The following is an 18,436-nucleotide window of genomic DNA, read 5'->3' as shown; positions in this document are numbered from 1 at the left end:
TGCTTGAACTTATGGATTTGTGAGATGGTATTGTGGGCTATCCCTCTTTGAGAGAAGTCCTCCACAAATTCATCAAAAAATACTTCTTGGATGGTCGCAAAATCCTGTCTTTCAATAAAATCAAATCAGGTGGTGGCGGCGTCTTCCTCTAAGGTGAGTCCAAATCCGGCAAACTGTGTATCAAAGTCCCTAACCTCTTCTGCCAGATCACTCTCAAGAATGTTTCCACGTGTTCTCTGGGGTCTCTTTCCCCTGATTAATTCTTGTTAACCCATTTCTGTACTTGAGAAGGTCTAACACGTCTGTGGTCTACCAACCTAGATGTGGAATCTCCTCGTCCCTCTCCTCTTACAGGTTCTTGTTCATGTCTCAATCTGACATCAAATGCTTCTTCCAACCTGTATCCTCTATAGGCTCTATCAACAGGTGGTTTCGCTGCAAATCTTCTTTCCGTCTTGATTCTCTCCATACAAGGGAATCCTGCTATGGTCGGCATCGTCGTCAGTCCCTTGCCCTCCTTGGGATAAGAGTAAGAATAAGTGGGCATTGATGATACTATGGGGGTCACATATGATCCTGTTGTAATAGGGATTTCTCCTCTATAGAATTCATGTTCCCTTATCACTGTGGGACACAACCAAGATTGCAAAGTTTCAGGATTTGGGTTCAGATATGAAGGAAAAATTGGCATTTCAACCACTCTAGCTTGACTAGATGGAAACCTTGCCGTATCCTCCACTTCTTCAAAGGGGTTTGTAGACTTGCTAGGGTAGGGTTTGGACATTGAGTTGCAACTGGATCTATTGAAATTACTCCAGTGCTTATCAATTGTGCTGCTTTCGATTTCTCTATTGGCGCATACTCCCGTCCATACTTGTCAACATATATTATGAGACTACCTTCACCTGATTTGTACAAAAATAGGTATAAAGTCTTTTCCGTTCTTAGCTCAAAGGCGTAAGGTGCTAGACACCGGAAATACGTTTTGGCCCTACCATTCATGTACTCGTAGATTCCTACCACTCCTTGGTTGGTCACTACTTTAGTCACCTTCTTGTCAAACATCAGGGTGGCGTTAGGAAGATCTATCCGAGGAGGTATTTATATGATTTTAGAAATCATCTTCCCTTTTGCAACATTATCCCCGTATTTGTTATATAGTTATCCGGGTCTTTAACAATGAGGTAATGTATTCCCTCATCATAACGGAATCTATCCCCATAATCATACACTAGAAGGGCTTCCACTCCATCGGCTAGTTTTTCCCCAATACATATGCTTTCACGTCCCCTTTCATCGGCATATACCAGAGCCCCATGGGAATTTGGTCCTTCTAAGTAAAGGGTTGTATACCTTGTTGTTTGAGTGGGGTTCTTAGAGGTACTACCTCCTCCCACTTGGTTCTGTCGATTAACAGTGATGTTTTGGTTAGCTGTGAGGTAAATAGATTGCTTTGAAGAGGTGTCAGTCCCACTACCGTCCTCTATAATTGGTGCTAGTGGATCTATTCTTACTTCGGTCACACTCTCCTCAGTAGACACTAAGCTGGCATGGGCTCCTAGTGACCTCCGGTCTCTCTGGAGATTTCTACCTGATCTTAAATACATCAATTTTGTTAGCACATGACTATCAATCCAAACCTTTTACCTCAAAAGTTTTCTCAGTCGTTCCTTATCCAGGCTAGTCTATCAGCTCTCCAATTTGTTGACTGTGTGTATTTCAGATTGGTCTCCACTTGCTAGACCTTTTTGATGGCTATCTATACAAAATTTTAGACTCTACAAATCTTTGTCAAACAGTGATTCCCACTTCAGTACTATTCAGCGTTTAGTAGTATGACCTTGCGGGTAATTTTCATCCAAAATTTGTTTTTTGGAGGATTGGCTCCCTATATATGTTCTTCATATTGATTTGCCTTGATAAAGGGGGTTGCTAGAGTTAGTTGGAAAACTCTGGCAGGCTCAATCCAACCACATAAGTCCTAAATCTGGTCCTTAGACATTATATGCGCATGACGTCCAATGTGCTAGATTCAACTCAAATTCTAATCTTAGGTACTCCTTGATGTATTAAACCTCAATCCAGCCTCCTTCTGTGGTCTTAACACCTGAAATATAGTTAAATCCTCCTGAAACTGTTAGAAGATTTTTGAACTCCTCAAGAGGTTTTCTAAACCACCATATGACTCAACTTAGGTGAAACTGGGTCCTTAAACTGTCCTTGAGGTGCTTGACCCCTAGGTTAACGTTAAAGTCAGCTTTGGTCTCTAAACATGCCCTTGAGAAATCATACGCGTATGATGTCTATTTGGCCAAAATGAGAAGATTTCCACTTCATAGATTTTCTACCGTGCAAGAAACTCTCAAAAGCTTTCCAAACTCAGTTTCAATACTTTTTGTGCTAGATATGAGCAATGCAGTCATACACTTGCCTCAAACCATATTTTGGCACTTTTTAGCTCCGATAGTGCTTCCCACTTGATGAAATTAGTTCTATGTGCTCATTATTTGTTATAGATCACATGGGTATACTCATATGCATAGTTTGACTCAATCCTGACCAGAAAGACATTATACGCGTATGATGTCTTTTTGCCCTTAATGGAGATTGGGAGGCAAACTAGCAATTACAAAAGTACAATTAGAGATCGTGGAAGAGGATTGGACAACTCAAAACACACAATTGAAAGAATCAAGACCAGACTTGCACAGCTCTTGGATATAAGCTATACATCCTTAGATACTGAAGATCAAATTAGAGAGCTAGAAAGAGTAGTCAGAATAGGAGAGCGCATGAGATGAGATGCGACAACGACAACGACAACCATGGCCCGCAAAGACAAACTAAAAAAAATAAAATGAAGCTTTAAAAAAGGACAATGAGGAGCTACATGGATTGGTGGCGGCATTATAGGCAAAGCTTGATTGAAAGCCGCTAGAAATCACTCAAACCAACAATCATGAAGATGATGAAGATACAAAAAGGGGATCTAAAGGTGAACAATAAAATCAACTAAGGGAAATAGCACGATCATCATCAACCATAGAAGTGACACAAAAATCTAAAGCACAAGGTGGAAAGAGCACAAGGGATGAGCAAAGAGAGGAGGAGACGTCTCAAGATGTGCCAGAGTTGAGCGCTGCTCCACAGAAAGCAAAGCAAGTGGAAAATGAATCTATGATAGAAGAGATGCTTCTAACCAAGACACAAAGATTGACAAATTAAGAAATCAAGGATTTATAGGAGAGAATTACCACAATGGATGAGATACACTGGAAAAAATCCATGGAATGGGAGGTGAGAATCCTCCATTCTATCAATGTGCAATTATTAAGACCTACAAAGATCAATGAAGAATGCTCCACCAAAATCTTTCCATTGCCATTAATCATATATGAATGCCTTTGTTGCAAAGCAGATATATAGCAAGAGATGGCTACATCCCATATATGGTTGCAGCCCATTCTACTGACTGACAACATAGACAGAGGAAGGCGTGGCTCGATAAGCATCCAAAATTTCTGATTCATTTGATGTGAGTACCCTCTCCACTCTAGCAAGATGTTACTTTTTGCCCAATGCCTAGAGCCAAAACCTAGTGCAAGTATGAAACAGTGCAAAGAAGCCATCCAAATTGGTTAAATTATCCAACATTACCAGGTCTAGACTCCAATGAGAGGCTAGATGAGAAATATATTCTTTGCTCTCTCACCGTGGCAATAAAGCAATACAAAGGCTTAGTATATCTATCTTGTCAAATCCTATGGAAGAGATGTCGAATGTAAGCAGATTTCATCAATATGTACCATAATGTTCATGTTGCAGGTACCCAATGGATGTCTTTTTTGGAGGGGAATAAAGGCTTGGCATATGATATCAACATGCAACCTAACAAAAAAATTTTGCATGGATTATTTGTGCACCTAATGTTTATCCCTTCCATTACATGAGTACTTTTGAAGAGGCTTTCTATACAAGTTTTTTTACACTAAAGACCACCATTTTTGGACCAAAATTCAATTATCTATGAGCACTTTTTGTCAGCGACCAGGCCATTGAGCTTCATCATCAAGCCACTTTCAAGTCATATGCCCAAGAAGATATGCACCTCGGAAGAGAGTATAGAGAAGGTCTCAGGTGGACTGCCCATCACCATCTGCAACATCTCCCCACAACTCTACAACAGCCCCAACATTGACTCATATCAAGGATGACATGAAATAGGAGGGGAGAAATGCCATCGAAGATTCCAACAAGGAGATGCTCAAGATGTTTGTTGACAATGGAACACAGAAGAAGTTTCCCTAATATGTTGTATCATTATTTTTGAAGCGAATGATATTTTTTTGTAACATTTGAGCAACCATTAGACTTTGTGGGAAATAGCCTCTAGGGAGGAATTGTATATAAGCTAAATTTTGTAACCCTAAGCTTAACTTTTGAATTAATCAATTTTGTGTTTCATTGTGTGTTGTGTGTGTCTGAGAGAGAGTGATTGAGAGAGAGAGAGTGTGTGATTTGTTCTCTTCCCTACGTGCTCTATGGAAGGTCCATTGCGAAAGTGACACTGTCAACGTGTTAGTAACAACGAAGGCTTTCATCCAACACCAAGAGTGTGCGATTCCGACGACATCACAAAGCGAGCTCCTACAAGCTTCCGAATGAGTTTTCTTGCAAACCGGGTATCCGTTTGACGAATTCTTTGTACCTATGAGTTCATGGGGAGTACAACTATGCGTTAGGACCATATGCAACAAAAAATGGTAACATGTATTTTGCTGCCTGTCTTTATACGCGATTGTTGCAAGAGGTAGTTAGAGGTCGGATACCAAGTCACAATCATAGGGTAGTGATTGCATGATAAGGAGGGTATATCCTGTGAGTTACATGACATTTTGAATGCATTTGGCATAGTTTCGGATAGCATGAGCATCGTAGGTTGGAATGCTTTCACTAGTGCATAAGAACGCTTAGACTTGATTTCCTTGATTAGAGATTGTCTTAGAAGGTGGTTGACATCCATCTTCTTGTTTCCATGCGCCTACGGGTTAAGCTTCACCCTCGGTCGACATAGAGTCGTTGGTTCTGTTCTCACTATGCTAGCATCCGCTCACGGCGTATCTGCCAACATTGGCGCCGTTGTCGGGGATCGAAGCCCTAGATAGGTGACCTTAGACTAATCCTATGAGGTGAGATTTCCTATGGTGTACCAGAGTATTCTTTTCTATATTAGTTTAGTTAGGACCTATAGAGAGGTGCTAGGAAGCGTGTGTCTTGCCTTGGTCATCCGTGTTGATGGTTTTAGTTTAGAAATGTATTGGTTTTGGAGTTTGAGTGATTGATGAGGTGATGAAGGCATTAGCTAGTCCATGTGTCTCAGATAAGTGCGTATATACTCACAATTGCAAAATGATCCCATTTTTTATGTTAAGGAGTAGCTTTAGGTAGAGGATTTGATCTTGATCTACAATTGTCCATCAAAGAATATTTGCTTGAGTTGATTGTTTGCATTGAAATCTTGAAAGAAGACCGATTCTTAGTCAAAACAGTGCAAAAACAAAGTTCACAAAAATGTTTTACATGACTGAGAGCTTAAGAAGACATTTGAGAGGCCTTTGCACATAAAAATCTCAATTGTGCAAGGCTAGACTTTATACGCGTATAAAGTCTCCAGGGTTAAAAAGAGACCAAAATTGTGGAAACTAACTGTACCAAAGTGTTCAAAAGAATCTTTATACCCTAGGGACACCTTGAGTGAGTTTTGGCATAGATTTGGGGACCAAAAGCCAAAAGACGGAGTGGTTGTGACTAAAAAGACAAAATTTTGTGTTTGTGAGCACTTTTGAGCTTTAAATTTTGCTGTAAACACATGTACATGTTGCTGATAAATAGGGGAACTTGGATAGAAATAGATCTGAAATCTGAGATGAAAGACATTATACTCATAAAATGTCTCCAGCTTAGATTTGGGCAGTAACCTGCATGTTTGTCATCACCAAAGCACTTGGAAGATAGCTATAAACTTGATTGCAAGATTTCACACCATTTGCTCATCCAACCTGACATTTGGAGAGAATTTTTCATATTCTAGCCAAAAATAAAGAAAAGTGGTGAATTGCGGAAACATTGGCATCAAAACTTGATTTTGAGCACATATGCTTTGTGTACACATAAAGGAGAACCTTGGGCAGAAATTTAAGTTTATTCTGGTCAAAAAGACTTTATACACGTATGATGTGTTTTGGCCTAGATTATACTCAAATTATACAAATGTGTATTCCCAAGTGGCCTAGAGCATTGAGAGAGACCATAGCTTAAATTTTATTGCATTTGGACCAAAATCTAAGCTTGAAAAGACCAAGAAACAATTCAAACATTCTACACACCCATTTTGGCCACAACTTGAACAAACTTGATTCCAAACTCAAGTTAGAGAATATCTGTGAAGTCCCTAAGTGTTGAACTACCTCTGGAGCAAGATTCATTTCAATTGGGTCAAAAAGACATTATACACGTATAATGTGTTTTTGATGATATTGAACATTTTTTGAATTTCAGACTACACACGTGGTATAAGCACACTATCATAAGCACAAACCTGCAAAAATTCCTCAAACTAGTAAAAAGACTTTATATGCGTATGATGTCTTTTTGGCCCTATTGACTTCAAAAGCTAAACTGGGGCATATCCTTGCATTCTAAGGGACCTTAGAAGCCAATAGCCAAGATTGCATTCATTTTGGAGCATGTTTGGGCGAGTAAGTGCCAAAGAACAAAAATTGAGCTAGAATCAGACTGCATCTAATTATAACTTGCACAAAAGTGGTCCAATTTTCATTTTGAAAGTTTCTGAGAGTTACATGCATGGTAGAGAACATCTGGAGAAGAAATATTGCTATTTTTTTCAGATAGAATTTATACACGTATAAAGTCAAAGGGCCAAATTTAGAGCCTATTTGATTAAATTAAACCTGCCAAGTGTTCCTCTTAACTCTGACAACACATTTTACCATTCAATTCAGTGAAAAGAACATATACAGGGAGCCAACCCTTCCAAAACAAACTTCAGACGGGAAGTACTCGCATGTTCTTACTAATCATCAATACTGAATGTTACTAAAGGGAGAACCACCATTGACAAAGATTTGCAGAGTCTAAAGTTTTGTATAGATAGCCAGCAACAAGGTCCAGCAAGTCAAGGCCAATCGAAAGTGTAAGCAGTCAACCAATTGGAGAGCTGAAATAGCCAGAGTAAGAAATGACAAAGAGAACTTTTAAGGTGAAAGGCTTGGATTGGTAGTGGTGTGTTAAGGAATTGATGTATTTAAGATCAAGAAGAAACCTCCAAAGAGATGAAAAATTATAAGGAGATCAGGTCAGCATAGTGTCTACAGAGGAAAGTGTGACCCAAGCTAGAATAGATCCACTAGCACCAATCATAGAAGATGGTAGTGGGACCGACGCCTCTTCTGAACAATCATTTTATCTCATGGTGGACTAGAACACCGCGGTTAACTGACGAAGCCAAGGAGGAGGAGGAGGGATCACCTCTAAGAACCCTCCTCGGACAATGAGGTTTACAACCCTTTACTTAAAAGGACCAAATGCCCATGGGGCTCTGGTATATGCTGATGAAAGGGGACGAAAAAACATATTTATTGAGGGAAAACGGTAGAAGGAGTGGATGCCCTTCTAGCTTACGATGATGGGGATAGATTCCGGGATGAGGAGGGAGAACATTACCTTATTGTTAAGGATCCAGAGAACTACAACAAATACGGGGATAATGTGGTGAAGGGGAAGATGGTTTCTGAAATCACCGAAATACCTCCTCTAATAGACCTTCCTAATGCCACCCTAGTTTTTGACAAGAAGGTAACTGAAGTTGCAACTAACCAAGGAATCTATGAATACCTGAATGGGAGAGTCAAGACATATTTCTGACGTTTAGCACCATTCGCCTTTGAGCTGGGCATAGAAAAGACTTTGTACTTGTTCTCATATGAATCAGATGAAGGGAGTCTCATAATACATGTTGACAAATATGGACGAGAGTATATGCCGATAGAGAAAGCAGAGGTAGCAAGATTGACAGCCACTAGAGTAATTCCAACAGACCTCACCGCCACTCATCAAGGACTAAACCTTACCCCCAATAAATCTACAAATCCCTTTGACGAAATAGAGGATGCAACCAGATTTTCAGCTAGGCAAGCTGGAACGGTAGAAACTCCAATTTTTCCTTCGTATCTCAACAAAAATCCTAAAACGTTGAAATCATGGTTGCGACCCATAGTGACAAGGGAACAAAAGTTCTATAGAGTCAAAGTCCCTATCATGAACGAATCGTTTGTGACACCTATAGTCTCATCTATGTCCACTTACTCTTATTCTTATCCCAAGGAGAGCAAGGGACCAACAATGGTGCCGACCACAGTAGGATTCCCCTATATGGAGAGAATCAAAATGGAAAGAGGGTTTGTAACAAAACCACCTGTTGATAGGTCATATAGAGGAGATGGGATGGGAGGAGCAGTTGACGGAAGATTGAGACATGACAGAGACCCTGTGATGGGAGAAGGACGAGGAGATTCCAGAGTTTGACTGGTAGAACACAGACGTGTTAGACCTTCTCAAGTCCAAAAATGGGTACACAAGAGGTACTCAGGAGAAGGAGATCTTAGAGATCATGTGGCAACGTTCTTGAGAGTGATCCGAGCAGAAGAGGTTAGAAACTTTGATACAAAATTTGCTGGATTTTAACTCACCTTAGAGGAGGACGCCACCACCTGGTTTGATTCTGTTGAAAGACGGGATTTTGAGACCATCCAAGAAGTTTTTGACGAGTTTGTGGAGGAATTCTCTCAAAGAGGGATAGCCCACAATATTGTCTCTCAAATCCACAAGTTTAAGTAGAAAGAAGGGGAATCTGTTAGGAAGGTAGCCCTATGGCTAAAACTGTATGTAAAATTCTATCCAATGGAAGAATTACCTACTCAATCTAGACTCATGTTGATATTCATCCAAGGCTTGAGAAATGCAAACCTTCAAAAGGATTTGCATATGAAGAAAAGCCCCACTCTGAATGAGTTAACCAAAGAGGCTTTATTCCTGGTAGATAACTGTGCAATCTACATAGATGGAGATCAAAGAGACAGAGATGATGATTCGTCATCTCAACAAAGTGGATCAAAGTTTGGGAAGTCAGTACAACTAAATGAACCAGGAGTAAATCAAGAGCGACTAATAGAGGAGGTGCTAAAGAGGATTAGCCCATTTTCCAAGCCACAGGCTAAGCAATTAAAGTGGTGCACCATCGAACAAATACTACAATAAGGGGTATGTGTGAGAACAATAGTATGTTCCCAAACTGCAAGTAGCACCACCTCAAGTGCCACTAGTACCTAGATATACTGCAGAGAATTTTCCAGGTACAGTTGGGATTGAACGCCCACAACCAATTTTAGGGCAACAACCACCAACCCCAGGGACAAGACCGATAGGGGTGAGATATACGCCCGCTGTGGAAGAACCATAGGAACAAACCTTAGTGCTTGTACCTGTCTATTATGAAGGGCCAAGTGGAACAATGGCCTGTGCAACATACTACCCACCAAAAGAGCTGAGAGCACCAGAACCATGGAACATGATCGGCAATGTTGGACCACAACAACGGCACATGCTGCAAGAGAAAGTAGATATAGTTTGGACGAGATAACATTGTTGTTCATAGCCAATGGAGGCTTCAAGGGACCAAGATCTACTTACCAACAGAGGGGTGCTTAAGGAGCTCCATGACAACCACTGGGACTATGCTATAAATGTGGGGGTGACCATCTTATGAAGGGGGTTTCTAATCACCGAGAAAAAAAACCGAGCGTAGATAAATTTTGAGCAAATCTAAGGACAAATTAGAATGAGTTGTTGTGAAATCACCCAATAGAATAGACCCCTTTGTTGTGGAAATCTCTAGTAAGAGTTCCTCAACCCGCCTTGTTGTTGACCATCTGCACTCATGGCCGCTCTAACTAGCCTAATTGCCTCATCTTTAGCCTTCACACAAATTATAAGCTCATGTTTCAAGATCTCCATAATATTTTATTGGTTTGTAACTCCATAAGTGCCAACTCATACTGCTGCTTTATAGCATCTAGTCCTACTTGCAGATAGTCTATCTTTTCCAAGAAAATTGCACTCCCCTTCTCCACATAATGCACTTTGTCATTCTTACAAGCACCATTCATCCCATTACACTTCACTATTAATTTGTCAACATTTTGCTTGGCTAGAGCCATATCTTGCATCAAATTGGACGGATCTCTCCATCAAACTTAGCTTGTCATTCACCTTCCTATCATCATCTTGACCATCTGGAACTCTTTCCCTCATTGTCAACTTTTGCTATAAAATAGTAAAAACTTATGAGAAGCCTCTTCTACTTATTTTCATGTCTACAACATATAGAAGCGTCTACATACAAGGGGCATGAAAATCACGAGTTGTGACTAGGATGAGCAGAAGCACCCAGGGAAAAGAGGTTCCTAAATACAAGTTTCATCATACACACATGCACCTCAAAATTATCTAGACGCGAAGATTGAAATCCATTTAAGTAGATTTTGGAATTTTACAAGGAAATTGGTGACGCATAAAAATCCCCAACGTCAAATATTAATTTGGGAAAATGGATGCACTGGCTCACAAATTGAAGTGCCTGTTCTCATGCATTTCAAAGTAATTAACCACGCAAACAAGCAGACATCCAAGGCCGGTTCAATGAGAAGAGTGAATGGTTTTAAACATAGTGGAGGGTTAAGTTGGGGTTCAGATGCTTCAGATCACTCGTAGATCCTTTAGATCCAAGCAAGGTTTGGATTCACTTTCAAAGGAAGAGGTGGAAGCATTACGGGAGCCCGCGGCGGCCGGGGTTGTCTGAGGGGGGTAAACCAGGCAGAGATAGAGTAAACATGTAGGTGCACGCCATCGTCTTCCTACTCTTGGTAATGCGTGCATGACCTGATCAATGAGAGTGCAGAAGAATGGAAGTAAAACGGGGTATGCAGTGTGCAACCTTTTGCTTGCCTTTTGAAGAGGCTTGCCAAAAGTCTGTGTGTGTGTGTGTGTGTGTGTGTGTGTGTGAGAGAGAGAGAGAGAGAGAGAGAGAGAGAGAGAGAGAGAGAGAGAGAGAGAGAGAGAGAGAGAGAGAGAGAGAGAGAGAGAGAGAGAGAGAGAGAGAGAGAGAGAGAGCCATCTGGCATCAAGCCGCACACTGCTGTCCTTGTAAGTATTGCTGCCATTGAATATTGATCCAAGCTGTAGCTATCAGCCTCATCGCAAGCCATGCATCACAATACTAATTTGCTGTTGTAGCCAGTGAAGCATGGGTCCCAACACCCCACAAGGGGCTTTGGACAGCTTACCATATAGTAAAAAATATATGATTGCTAGATGATTCACTAGTTTCAATACACACATCTAGTAAGAGTGCAAACTAGTAAAAAAGAGAACTCCTAGATGCTACATATAGTAATTTTTTTACTATATGGAGAGTTGAATAGCCATATGGCAATTCAAGTCTCAATATGGTAAAAAGATCACTAGTTCAATGTAGGAGTTGACTCAATTACTAGTTTGACCTTACATATCGGTGTTTTCAAACCAATAAGTCAACTAGCAATTTTTGTTTACGACCTAGCAAGTCATCTAGTAATATATAAGGACGGTTGCTTGCAAACTAGTAGTTCATCTAGTAAATTTTCTATTAACAACCTAGTAGTTCACCTAATAATTTATTAAGGAACATGTAGACACAAAATAGTAATTAATCTAAAAAAATTCCCACGAGCAAACAATTTAGGAGAGATTACTTCAACATTAGGAGACTAAAGTAGGCTTAATTCATAAAGATAGCTATGAGTATAACAAATGAAAGCTTACATAACGTGTGTTACATGCTACAGTTCTTAAATCATGTGGTTGGATTATAAAACTATCTGTCATTTGTTACAATGATATCCTTCATGGATAAAGAGCCAACTTTATCAAAATAAAAAATTATCAGGCCTTCTAACAAAAGCCATGTAACTAAATCTTCACACATAGTGGATTTATTAGTATCCTCATTTGCTCTCTTCTTGAGGAAACTATTCGATTTCTGCATAGCAAAATACGTTGGCTTGATCAAGTGGTACAAGTCTTGTACTTTCTTGAGATTTAGCCACTTCATTAATATAGTCTCTTTGTCATCCCTGGACAAATTTCGTGCCTACATAATTGCCATAACAAAATAAAATGGTTTAAAAAGTGACGTATTATTTTTGTGAACATAAGTAAGGCAATGTTTTTAGCTTTTATTCCATACCTGAAATTCCAACACACATTGATTTTGATTCATTGAACATCCCCCATCAGATTTCTGCTCCTAAAACAATTAAAGTCCACTCTTTTATTTTGTAGCCACATGCAAAAATATTTAAAGAATCTTATTCTTGTGAAGAAAAAAGCCTTTTTCTTTTTAAGCTTCAAAAACTTCGAAGCTTGATCTTTCTCCTTTAGTAGCTCTTCAATCTTAGAAGTAGCCTATAGAAGTGGGAAAACATGGCTTTTTTATAACATTAAAATTAAGTAGGGTAAGTATTTCATTAAATAAATATTCCATGTGAAGCATCTGTAAATAGTACCTTGCGCTTTCGTGTGCTTTTTCTTTTCTGTTCTTGGTTTATACCACTTATAATTTGTGTTCTTCCATTGATTTTTTCCTTCACAAATTATTCAAGAGAAGAGTGCAATCAACAAAAAGTTTTAAAGTGAAAAAAAATACATGAATTAGAATTGTACCAGTTTTGTGATATGGTCTTCACACTCATCTAATTCATTGTTTACTTCCATATCCTTTTCTTGATAGCATTGGACAAACTCTTCATCTTGCATGTAGTTTCTATATGCTTGCGCATTAAGCAATTGAATTTGGATATCTCACACACACATACACACATGCACACATGCACACAAAAATAGCTAAATTTACCTCAATTATTTCAATTGATATCTTTGTGTGTGTGTGCGCACACGCTTGTGTGTGTGTGTGTGTGTGTGTGTGTGTGTGTGTGTGAGAGAGAGAGAGAGAGAGAGAGAGAGAGAGAGAGAGAGAGAGAGAGAGAGGAGTAAACCACACATACCTCATAAGCATCACTTTGTAAATCATGATTTTCCCATGGCATCTTAGGAACGTATGCTTCCGTCTCTCTCTAAACACATAATAACAAATTTTATCATGATAGGTCATACATTATTGCTATTTTGAGATAGAAGTGCTTACATGAGTAGCTTGTGGTTGCTCCTCTTCTTCTTCAATAGATATACAAGTGGTTTCTTGTGCACAAGCATCCTTTAGCTATTCAATAACAACAAAAGCATTATTTTCTTCATCATTAGTTTTCATATAAATTTCCAATACCTTAGAGGATTACTCACAAGGTTTGTGAGTGAACCATATTCTCCTAGCTCACTTTCTCCTTGTAGTTCACTTTCTCCTCCATCATTCTCATGAAATTCTTGGTTATCATCATCATCATCTTTTTCTTTTTCTATCTAATCTCATGAAAACATTTCGATTATACTTTGACATAATAGAAGTTCATTACTTAGAGAAAATCCTACAAAATGACACATACCATTGGGGTGCTAGAAGATAATTCGTTGTTTGGTTTCTTTTTTCTCCATTTTCGTTTTGCCGCAAGAGACTTGATGGCCCATGTATAAACGTCCTCTTCTTTCCAATGATAATTTTGTCGAGCTACTATTACAGGCTTAAGCTCACCTTTATTTTTTCTTATTACATCCAACACGGTATTCTTTCTCTCCATATTATTTCTAAGGTCTCCAAATGGCTTGTGTTTGGCAAACCATCCTCTAACAAACCCATAGTTTGAATAAAGAACTCCATGTTGGTTATTACCCTCTTTTAAGAGGAAATCCTTACCATAGAGTTTATTGGGTTCTCTAAGCTTAGGAGGTGGAGGCCTAAACACTTGCTCATATATGATTGGGTCATATTTCTCGTTGCTAGTAGTGTCAACACCTATAGAGATGCTAGATGGAGAAGAAACAACTCTCTTATTTCCAAGATGACTGGACCTCCAAGAATCTAAAAATTTGAGGGCCTCTTCATTAGAGAAAGACAGTAGTTGCTCCACAAAGGACTGTGGATAACTCATATCTGAAAAGACAAAGCATTGAACACACACATGAGCAGCAAGACATTTAAGTAACAAAGTTTATCTCAAAAATTATACACACACTTGTCATTACTTTATAAGTAATGTTTTAGAAAGACATGTAAAGAAAACTGTGACAATGAATACAACAATTGTCATGTATAAAATAATATGAATTTTAAACTACTTCTACAAGTATACTAGCCATGCTTGCATACTAACAATAAGTACAATAATATCCATCCATAAAGCAGGTCTCCCAAAAGTTCTAGCATACTCTATGATGAGGTTCTAAGAAAGATATGCAAATAACATCGTAACAATGAAGTTAGCAATTGTCATCCATAAAGCAATAAGCATTCTAAACTACTTCCATAGGTATACTACCTGCATAACAATGAATACAAAAATTGTCATCCATGAAATTATAGTCATTCTAGAATACTTCCACAAGTATACTAGCATTCTAAACTACTTCCACAAATGTACTAGCCATGCTTGCATACCATATGAGTGAAGTTATACAAAAGATATGTAAAGAACACCATAACAATGAATACAAAAATTGTCATCCATGAAGCAATAGTCTTTCTAAAATATTTCTACAAGATTACTAGCTATGATTGAATAAAAGGGGCTACCACAATTATATTTCTATGGAGAATGCCAAACAATAGGTATCCATCTAGCCGTATGTCCAGGCTTTATTACCTTTTTTTGTTTTGTGACTGTCCAATCTTTAATTTGAATGGAACATGTATCCCAACTTCTCCATTGATGCTCCTCTTTGCAAACTTTATAAGTGTTTTGTTGGTATGCATCATGCTCCAATAAAGCAAGCTTTGCCCTTTTCCTTTTGTAATCAGTCTCTCTAACAATAGCATGTTGAATCTGTATTGCATTCTTGCTATTCAAGCACACTTGAACTATATCATGGACCTCCACCCATAATGGAACATTTCCACAACCTCCGTCCATTAACAAGCTATCACGCTGCCTCAAATCCTTCACCTCATAAGCAATGAGCCTCTGCCTCCTTGGTATTGGCAATGGAATAAATTTGTGAAGTATAGAGTAGATGGGCCGAACACAATCCCATGTGAAAGGAAAAGGGGCCTTCTCAAGCACACTCATTTGAGTAACTGGATCCATTAACAATTGTTCTGAGTCCCCATTTCCCACAATGCATTGCTTGTAATACTGTCCACCAAAGAAAAGCATACACTTTCCATCAAGCTGTGTTGAGAACAAGGATGTTATACAAGCCTTCCAGTGACCTCTGTGTTCCACCGTTGCATCATCGGTATCCACCTTCACTATGACATTGGCGCCCACGTTAAATATATCCCCTTTAAAGAGGACCTTTTGGTATGTCTTTACTTCCAAACATTGGAAGTACTGCTCTGAAATGTTCCAAAACTTCTTTAGATAAGTTTTCTCTTCACTAGTAGGATCTCTATAAGTGCATCTCTTCTTTGATATTGCAATCCCCTTGAGAAGAACATTTCTAGTGCATGGTGAATTGCTTCCATATTTTAATAGATCACTCCACATAGATTTAGCCTTTTCAATTGAAGACACAACCAATAGCCCATCCATATGTGATGGAGAGCAATCATGTGATGGAGCATCTGCTAATAGTGAGCTACTTTGAGAAAGAATCAATGCACAATGTAGGTCCTTCAAAAACCTTTCAGAAGGTAAGAGATTTTCACTATCACCACGGATAGCCTGAAAAGCTCTTGTGAAGAACCTTCTCAAATAGAACTTTGCAAATGAAGCTTCATCCTCCATGTTATTTGTTTTGATGGAGCTGTATGCCTTTACAAGACGCTCAAATATGTAACACCAAAAGCGGTCATGCAACCCATGGCACAAGACATCATCAAGCATCTCACCATTACCTATAAACAAGTTATCAAGAGATTATTCTCCTGAACAAATATATCAAACTTATTGTTAACTAATCAAGATATACATATCAGCTACATGTTCTAGAGGTGATGAGTTCGCACCAAATATTTCTTCATTTCGAACTCTCCATGATTGTAGCAATGTCTTCACAACTTCTATGTCTTTCACAGACCATCCATGATCTCTACTATGGTTGTAGAAGTTGTGTGCAATGTCAATCAGCAAAAATCCCAAAACATGCATTTCAGGAGGAATGCCACTAACAACTCTCAAAACATATGGTAGACACCACTGGATGAACTTTTGGTTCTCCTCTGCCTTGAAGCTTGCAAAGTAGATGCTTGGGGAGTTAGTCCAACGTCCATATCGAATGGAGGTAGGTGCTGCCTTTTTAACAACACACACAGCAACATCGATTTCTTTCTTCAAAGGAGCCTCAACACTTTCAAATAAATGTGAGATATATTTCTTGAATACATTCAATGATAAGATATGCATTGGGTCGTAGACTAAATCTAGAGAGAGATCAAATCCATATAGATCATATAATCTCCAGAGTATGGACTCTCCTGAGAGACCAGCTTCTTTCCATGATGCTTCCTTTTCTTTGTCTGTGCAACATCGTTTAGCCTCATCAAGAGCTTTTGTCATCTCCTCAATGGTCCTCTTTGAAGGTGGATATCTAGCTTGTCGGCGATTTTCATTATAGATGTATCGCCCCTCTTTTGATCCTATACCAAGTCGTACTAGAGTTGCTTGAGGTTTATCACGCCTGCAAAACTCTTGTCCTCCATTCTTGAAGAGGCCTATTTTGCAATGTGCCGGATGGTCGCCTGTAACCATCATGACCATAGCGCGTAGCGTACATAGCTTTGAAAGACCTTGTTGATTGGCACCAAAGATCTTCTCTATGGGATAGTCATACAACACCTCCACACCATTTAGATATAGGCTTTCCAGCTCATCTAGCAAAGGTTCCAAAAATGCCCCAAAAACTTCACCAGAAACCTTCATAATTTTCTTGCAACTTTGAGGGATAAACAAAACTGGCAAGATATCAATGGAAGACTTGATTTCTGGATTCAACACCATGACCTCTACTACCCCACAACTCTTTTGGGTTGTTTGTGATGTCTGAAATCCATCCCAATGTAGCAACAATGCTACATTTCGAGGATCACCCTATTCACATGGCAACCCAAAAAATAAGTTTGGTTTGAAATCATGAGATCTTAAAAAAAAAAACAATGTGATGCTTCTATGTACCTTTTGTAGGCTCCTTTTACACACAATGTCCTCTTTACACTCGATGCAGACAAAGTTGTACTCTTCTCCCACAACATTTTGAAGAGCTTTATAACGTCTACTGGTAGGAAAAGTAGTGTAAGACTTCTTGCAAAGAGGATTAGAGCAGACAACCGGTAGCTCATAAGATGTTGATGGATCCCAAAAGTCCTTGACTTCTTGGAATTTTTGTCCATCCCAAAAATCAACAATGCTTCTTTGGTTGCTAATTGCATCTCCATTGAGCCATTTTTCTTTGTGCCTCCATAAACATAGTAGCTCGTGGAAATAAGTGCTACTCTTTGTCAATAACTTTAGTTGAGGCCCGATGGGAATGTAGTCAAAGGAAAGCATTGATTTCCTTGCTTTGGCACAAACTGGACACTTCTCGCAGCATTCCAAGCAATCACGTTTAAGCCTCGATGATAATGATCCACCTTCACATGTGCACTTAAGAACCTCTTCTGTAAAGTTGTCCTCATTGCTTGGTTGAAGAATAGGTTGATGCATGAACTTGTCTACCACCTGCACAATACATGTTACATGTGCACCATGTATTTCTTTGAGAATTGTTGGGCTTCTTGCCTTGTCCCATGGCTCGGGTAGGTGTTGCATTATGGGGTCCATCAATGTGTTCGGCTAGATGGTTAATTGCTCTACTATCACTCAGGTCATTGGCAAGATCTAGTCTTTGTTCTGACTCCATTTTTTGTTTTTTGCTAATGGAAGGATGGAGATTTCCTAGAACATCTTGTTGTTTGTGGTGATAAAAGGTACGCTTGGTTACAAGGCACCAGCCATTGTCAGAATGCTTGCAAAGATAATTGCAATCACACTTCCAAAACTGTGTTCTCTCCATAACTGTCAAAGAAAAATAACTAGCCATGTTTGTAATATTCATTAAGCTAGGACACAACATGCTCTAAGAGAAATAAATTATGGCTTTCCAAGAGGTACTAGCCCATTCATCAAACACAAGGTCTCTCTCCATTACAAAGTTAAGCACTTCAATGCTATGAGAA

General features: G+C 39.1%; 2 protein-coding genes across 2 annotated transcripts; both read right to left on the bottom strand.

Moving 5' to 3' along the window:
* Window positions 1-12,825: 12,825 nt before the first annotated feature.
* LOC147443246 (uncharacterized) lies at window positions 12,826-14,216 on the bottom strand. The gene is made up of 4 exons (XM_086529821.1): window positions 13,674-14,216; window positions 13,474-13,590; window positions 13,319-13,393; window positions 12,826-12,945 (listed from the first exon to the last, which is right to left on the bottom strand). Exons 1-4 carry the CDS (start codon window positions 14,214-14,216, stop codon window positions 12,826-12,828), a joined length of 855 nt encoding a protein of 284 aa, XP_086385947.1.
* A 654-nt stretch (window positions 14,217-14,870) lies between these two features.
* LOC147443245 (uncharacterized) lies at window positions 14,871-16,010 on the bottom strand. The gene has a single exon (XM_086529820.1). It carries the CDS (start codon window positions 16,008-16,010, stop codon window positions 14,871-14,873), a length of 1,140 nt encoding a protein of 379 aa, XP_086385946.1.
* Between the last annotated feature and the right edge of the window lie 2,426 nt (window positions 16,011-18,436).

Source organism: Adiantum capillus-veneris, chromosome 14 (genome assembly GCF_014529385.1).
Source record: "Adiantum capillus-veneris isolate H3 chromosome 14, ASM1452938v2, whole genome shotgun sequence".
Classification (NCBI taxonomy): Eukaryota; Viridiplantae; Streptophyta; class Polypodiopsida; order Polypodiales; family Pteridaceae; genus Adiantum; species Adiantum capillus-veneris.
The sequence above is the reverse complement of the archived record's forward strand: the minus strand, read 5'-3'. Positions and strand labels throughout refer to the sequence as shown.

Coding starts and splice junctions, on each gene's coding strand:
- LOC147443246 (XM_086529821.1), bottom strand. CDS start 14,216: ATGAGTTATCCACAGTCCTTTGTGGAGCAACTACTGTCTTTCTCTAAT. Junction 13,591..13,673: donor TATCTTCTAGCACCCCAATG/GTATGTGTCATT, acceptor TCATGAGATTAG/ATAGAAAAAGAAAAAGATGA. Junction 13,394..13,473: donor ATGGTTCACTCACAAACCTT/GTGAGTAATCCT, acceptor GTTATTGAATAG/CTAAAGGATGCTTGTGCACA.
- LOC147443245 (XM_086529820.1), bottom strand. CDS start 16,010: ATGGAGGATGAAGCTTCATTTGCAAAGTTCTATTTGAGAAGGTTCTTC.